Source organism: Eptatretus burgeri, chromosome 4, assembly GCF_056783735.1.
Source record: "Eptatretus burgeri isolate ZD-2024b chromosome 4, Ebu_testis_v1, whole genome shotgun sequence".
In the NCBI taxonomy this organism is placed as follows: Eukaryota; Metazoa; Chordata; class Myxini; order Myxiniformes; family Myxinidae; genus Eptatretus; species Eptatretus burgeri.
In genome coordinates, this window is record NC_140964.1 from 105632623 (window position 1) to 105638933 (window position 6311).

The 6311-nt window shown below is 43.1% G+C and overlaps 1 protein-coding gene across 3 annotated transcripts in view; it reads left to right on the plus strand.

Annotated features, from left to right (window-relative positions):
• Positions 1 to 5666, plus strand: part of LOC147028833 (uncharacterized) — a 7650-nt gene extending 1984 nt beyond the window's left edge. For 2 of the 3 annotated variants that reach the window (XM_085879595.1, XM_085879597.1), the window contains exons 2-5: positions 1122 to 2755; positions 2872 to 2935; positions 3079 to 3253; positions 4068 to 5666. In XM_085879595.1, the coding sequence (XP_085735721.1) occupies positions 1122 to 2755; positions 2872 to 2935; positions 3079 to 3253; positions 4068 to 4132 (1938 nt within the window). In that variant the 3' untranslated portion in view covers positions 4133 to 5666. The remainder of the gene's footprint in view (positions 1 to 1121; positions 2756 to 2871; positions 2936 to 3078; positions 3254 to 4067) is intronic. The other variant, XM_085879596.1, reaches the window with a different exon arrangement.
• The last annotated feature ends 645 nt before the right edge of the window (positions 5667 to 6311 follow it).

The window sequence follows — 6311 nt, forward strand, 5'->3', positions numbered from 1 at the left end:
TATCTTTAAGGAACTTGCATCCATGCTTAAAGACACCTACAGATTTGACTACTGTAGAACATGAGTGCACACCTTCACCATACATGACCACCATGCGTTCGTGGATTTATTTCGAGCTGACACAAAAAATTAAATAAAAATTTGATGACGTCGTGATGCTCCATTTTAGTAACGCCCATAAATATATGATGAAGTGAACTTCTGGATGATACTCTGAAACAACAAGCATTGATAGTTTCATGAAACGCATGCAAGCTCTCAACATCAGAATAATTAAAGAATAACGTCGCTCTAACGCACCGTTGAATATTCCTTTCGTCAAACTTTTTGAGCGCACTTCTGGCTGAGTGGGAGTAAGAAGGAGATGGAAATATGGAAGAAGAGTAATTTTTGAAGCACATCCGTTATCACCATCTTGGAGGGACGGGTGGGTGACTTGGTTGCATTGGGACATCTGATTGGTCAATGATATTAAAGTGCCAATCCATTGAACTTGCATCATTGTAACGGGCGATGTCTTGGCAGCTACATCATTAACAACATATTGACACTTAATAACATACACTAAATAAACGCTGTTCGAAGAAATGTTTGAAATCCAGCCAGCGTCACGGCGATCCCAAATTTACCCCTAAAGTGAGCAGTCGTCTTGTGTGCGGTTTGATGGACTTTTGTGTGCACGGTTGTTTGATTTCTGAACACAGGATGGGTTGGCATTTGACCTATTTTCTTTAAGAGTTCCATGGTGTGACAAAAGTGTGATATCACTGAATTCCAGCCGACCTTTGGGGGAAAAGAAAATGAGGTCTTGATGTGCTCCCTTTTCATAGCAAGCATAAACATCAGATGAAGGGACAGGTGGAACAAAATAATATGCTGGAAATCTCAGCTCCTCATACTTGACTTCGAACCAGCAACTATTTATCTATTAGCAAATCATTGTATTGTTTGTCAAGAATTGTTTTCGCAAAGTTATGCCATCGTTTGCAATCTTTCGCAACGCCGGAAGTAGAAAATGGATTCATTATACTGTTATAAATGTTACATCGCAGAATAAACCTTTACACTCAATTTGATTTCCTGCAACTGTTTTTGTTTTAATGATGTATTTGTCTTTCCAGCTGAACAGAGTTTCTCAACAGCCACAAGACTTTTTGCAGATGTTGCAATCAGCTGTTGGAGTACAGCCTGATGTGAGTGGGCTTGGCCAAGCTGTACCTCTCCAACTGTACACTCAGCCACGACAGGGCCAAGAAACCGTAGAGACTCGACCCCAGACTGTCTCCGCGCAAGAGACTCGACCCGCTGTGGCCGGAACCATCGAGTCTCGACCGTCGGCGGCGTGTTCTCTCGAATCCCACACACCGACAAATCCTCCTGTGGAGACTCGTCCACAGCAAACGCCTTCTGCACCAGACAAACCCAAGGCCAGAACACCGTTTCCTTGCTCGTATTGTTGTAAAGAATTCAAAGACAGGTACCATTTGAGAAGACACGAACTCATTCACACAAAGAATAAAAACAAGACGGCCGCAGATCAAAAAGGTGGGACGGCCACTGGAGTTTCATCACCGCAGTTTTCGACATCGAACTCCACCAGTGGTACGTCTGCGTCACTTGTAACGGTAGCAAATAATAGTGGATCTTCTTCCTCATTCGAGACGTCATCTGTATCCGGTGGAACACCCACTCAGTTTACAGCAGCTGATGCTGCCGCCGTTAGCAATAGTGCCTATACTAACACAGAGGCTAATACCAATCCAGAACAGTTTTCATCATCTGTCACCTCCACCCAGTTGGAGTCCATGTCTGCTATCGAAAAACACTCACAGGTCGTCACGGCTGCCAGCACTGGGATTGCACCAGCACATTTCCTTAACACGCTCGGCAGTTCGGCCGCTGCTTCACAGTTTGTAACTTTGGCCTGTAATCCAGACGCTGCTACGCCTCGAGTTGACTCCGGGGCCTGCACAGGAAGCGCACAGGTGCAGTTCGTCACAACCGGGTGCACCACCGTAACACCTGCACAGCTGGTCACATTAGCAGGCTCTCAGGCTCAACTGGTCACAACTCCTGCCACTGCCGTAATGCCGGCACACTTCGTCATTTCATCTGAAGGGTGTGTGGCGCACACGCAGTTTGTGGCGTCCACTGAGAGTAACGTGAAGCCAGTACAGTTTGTGAGTCCCATGGGAGCTGGTGTTATCTCGGAGCGTTACGTAACTGCTCCCACCTCTTGTGTGGGATCACCGCAGTTTGTGGCAACTGCAGCTGGTTCCCCAGCAGCACAGTACGTTACCATTGTGGGAAACAGTACTGCAGCTGGCAACTTTGAAATTCCATCTGGCAATGACTCTCTTGCTCACTTTGTAAAAACAGAGTTTCCTATTCAGATAGCTAACTCAGAAGGAACCCAATTTACACCAGTCGCTACAACTACCCAATTTCAAAATGCTGTTGGAACAAATGCCGTTCCCGCTGCTTCGAATAAGAAGTCGAAAAATGCTGTAAACGGATCTGCTGTGAAACGAGTTGTAAAGAGGAATCACATTTGCGAAGTTTGTAGTAAAGCCTTTCGTGATGTTTATCATCTGAACCGCCACAAGCTGTCCCATTCAGATGAGAGGCCCCACGAATGCCCCATTTGCCAGAAACGTTTCAAACGGCAGGATCGCATGGCATCACACGTTCGTGCCCACGAGGCTGGTGTCGAGAGGCCCTTTTGCTGCCAAAATTGCGAGAAAAGGTTTTCTCGGTGAGTTGTTGCATTTAAGCTGTGATAAGCCCAGGATGGTTTGAAATTGAAATTCCCTCGACACTATCAACCAACTTTGCACTGTTTTGAAACGTTCGTATCTTTAATTCTCGCAGGCGAGACCATTTAAACAATCACGTGAAACGAGTTCATTCAACGGAACGGCCGTTCACTTGCCCGGCAAGTACCTTGCATGCACAGCAACTGACTCATCCACAATTATACCACAGTCTTCAAATGTCAGAAAATTTTGCACTTGTTCGTCATCTGCCGTTTTCTTTCATTCTGACCCTCTTTCACGTCTTTTTTTTTTTAATGTGCAGACTTGTGAATCAACATTTGCCACCAAGGATCGACTTCGTGCACACATGTTGCGTCATCAGGAACGACTTCCTTGCCGCATATGTGGCCGCCCAACACGCGGCTCTGCAAAGCGTTCGCAGAGCCAGACCCAGAGCCAGGATGCCACTCAACCCATCTGTGCCAACTGCCAAAAAGGTGTGACGCAGCATAATTTGCACAGAAAGATTTTTGAGCCAGTCATTATGCTCGTGAACCCTTGGCCTCGAAGCCATCGAGCCTGGGATCGAATTTCGGCCTTGCTATAAACCGTCATCCCGATGTTTCACAGGCAGGGTGATTCATCAACGTGTGTGCCATCCCCCAGATGGACGTTAAACGGGTGTCTCCTCTGCCAGCCTTACTTGGTGGATGTTAAAGATCCCACTTTTTCCTTTGCAAAGAGTCTGCGAGCTATCGCTAGCTCAATGGGCAAATTGCAAATTCCTGACCCAATTGCTGAGTTGTGTCAGGACTAGCAGCTGGTTTGTGAAAAACTTAGGCCAAAAACTTCCACTGCCTTATTATTCCCACAAGAACGTGGAAATAATTGTGGCCGTCAGAGAAACGGAAGAAGTTGTGGTGAGAATACTCCTTAAGGCAGTTGAGACACTTGAGATGAGCCAATCTATGTTATAAGCACGGTGTTGGTTTAACAGTTAAGTGGGCTGGCTCAAGATCTTAGGTCTTGAGTTTGAGCCCCTGTCTTCCGTTGAATTAACAGCAGGTGGAGTTGACTCAGTCCGTCATCCTTCCGAGGTCGGCAAAATGAGTACCAGTGTACTTCCACGCCCCCAGAAAATGATGCAATCAGCAGCAACGGGCTGCACATGAACGGTTATCTATGTTATCCTCATAAAAGCCTGGTTCTCACCAAGTGTGACTAACGGGGAATTGTAATCAAGTTGTCAGTATCAAATTGATGACCATGCCTTTTTTGCTGATCACAACACTGTGATATCTGTGCTTGCAGGCAATGTCCAACCAGCTGCAGAGCAAAACACAACCCTGGCTCAAAGCTATTTGTCTTCATTTTAGTGTGGAAGGTGAAGTCTTGGCACGTACCCCCGCAGCCGGTGGTATTTGTGTTTTTTTATAGTGTCAATATAAATATACATGTGTAGTCTTTCTATTTCGTAAGCGCTATCATGTGTTTTACAGACTGCGTTGTGATTGAAAAGTGAAAACGCAGTCTCTTGAAGATGTATGTGAATTCGTATTGTTGATATCTGGAAAGGTTTCCTGAAGATGGTTAAAATACGAATCGTTTGCATCTTAATCTGGGCTTGTCTCTGCCCAACGTTTCACTTTGAACTGCTTGCTATGAAACAGTATTCATGATTCTGCATTATCATTTAACCCTTGGATTATTATTATTCCCACGAGTAGGTTATGGGTTGTGGTGTGGGGGGGGGGGGTGGGGTGGTGTGCTGGGCAGGGGGGTGGGGGCCGTGGGTGGGGGATCCAGGAAAATGACTTTCTGTAATTCATGCACATTTGCACAATGCAACAGTCATTTCAAGCTGCACAGCAATTTTCTTGGTCATTTTCAGCAATAATGCTCGTGTATATGTTTGATCGAAGTGAATTATTGTTCAAAATGTTCTTTTGGACTTTACTGGGTGAAACATTTGGTACTTTTAAGCAATTTAGAGATGTTTTAAACTCTTTGCCAGGCTAGAGAATGGTATTAACTCTTCCCCTTTTAAGATGCTGAATATTTTTTTTTGTACACCATACTTATATTATAAGTTAGAATTTCCCCCCTCCCCATCTCCATCCCACTCCTTAAGCACTCTTCTTAACCCACTTCCTTATTTCTGTTACCCTGAGAGTATGAACATAATTGACTGAGATTTGAGTGCTAGAATAGTGAGGATGTTCCAATGTTGTATCTTTAGCTTTAGTGTGGTATTACAAATAGTTGCTATTTTGTAACCAATGATGAATGTTCCCATTTCCAGCAAGCAAAACGTGGAATTGTTTTTTGTTGTTGGTGTGGGAATAGCTCACCAGGCTGCACGCCGTTCCGTTCCATTGGAAGTCCGTTCCATCGACGGGAACATACCGGGTTTGCAAGAATAATGATATGAACTCTAAAGGACTAAAAGAAAGGTGAACATTTTTTTTTTTTTTTAAAGAATGAAGCCAACGTCGTGTGCCGAGTTGCAAAACACTGCCGCATTTGATTTTTATTCCCTTTCTCTTGCCAAGTTTGGGATATATCGCCTATATTTTAGTGTGATTGCATTTAAACAAAAAAAGCAAGAGGCAAGGTCATTGTGTTATGTTATATATTATTAGAAGAGACAGTATATTTCGCATTAGCACGGAAACAGTTATGTCTTTTATGTACTGTAATTGTGTTGCAGTTTTATAACGATGAAATTTCCTTATCAGCTTTTCACTCCTTTTTGGTGAAATATCTTATTTCTTAATAGGCTTGTACTCGAGAAACTAGACATTTTAGTTTGCCTCTTCATTTGGGCAAAGCGTTCACTTGTGCACATTGCATTGAGTTTTGCTTTCCTGGACATGAAACACATTTCATCAATAAATCCTTTTGTATGAATCCCGTTTCATTTTGTGAACCCATTTGTTTTTGCTTCAGTTGCTGCCCCCCTCTCCTACCCTTCCCTTCTAGATTTAAGAAACAATCTACACATGTAATAGGCTAATATTGTGTCATCTGAAACATGGAAACACTCCTAAGGGAGAGAAAAAATATCGAGTGAAAGTTGCTTCCAATTAATCCAAACTGATGGGAAATTTATAAAAAAAAATTCGACCAGACAAGAGATTGAACCAAGGCGATAGAGGCAACCGACCCGCTTCCTCGAGCGATCCTGAATTCTTATTTTTTCTTTGGGAAATATATAACTCTCATTTTGGAGTTCTTTCAACCAGCACAAGAGTGAAAGGTTTCCATATATTTATATATATATATATATATATATATATATATATATATATATATATATATATATATATATATATATATATATATATATATACATACAGTCATGTGCCACTTAACGACTCGGTTACGTTCTGAGAAATGCGTCGTTAAGCGACATCGTCATTGTGCGAACATCATAGAGTGTACTTCCACAAACCTTGACACCTTGGCTATATGGTATAGCCTATTGCTCCCAGGCGACAAACCTGAACAGCATGTTACTGCACTGAATACTGTATGAAATTGTAACAATGGTAA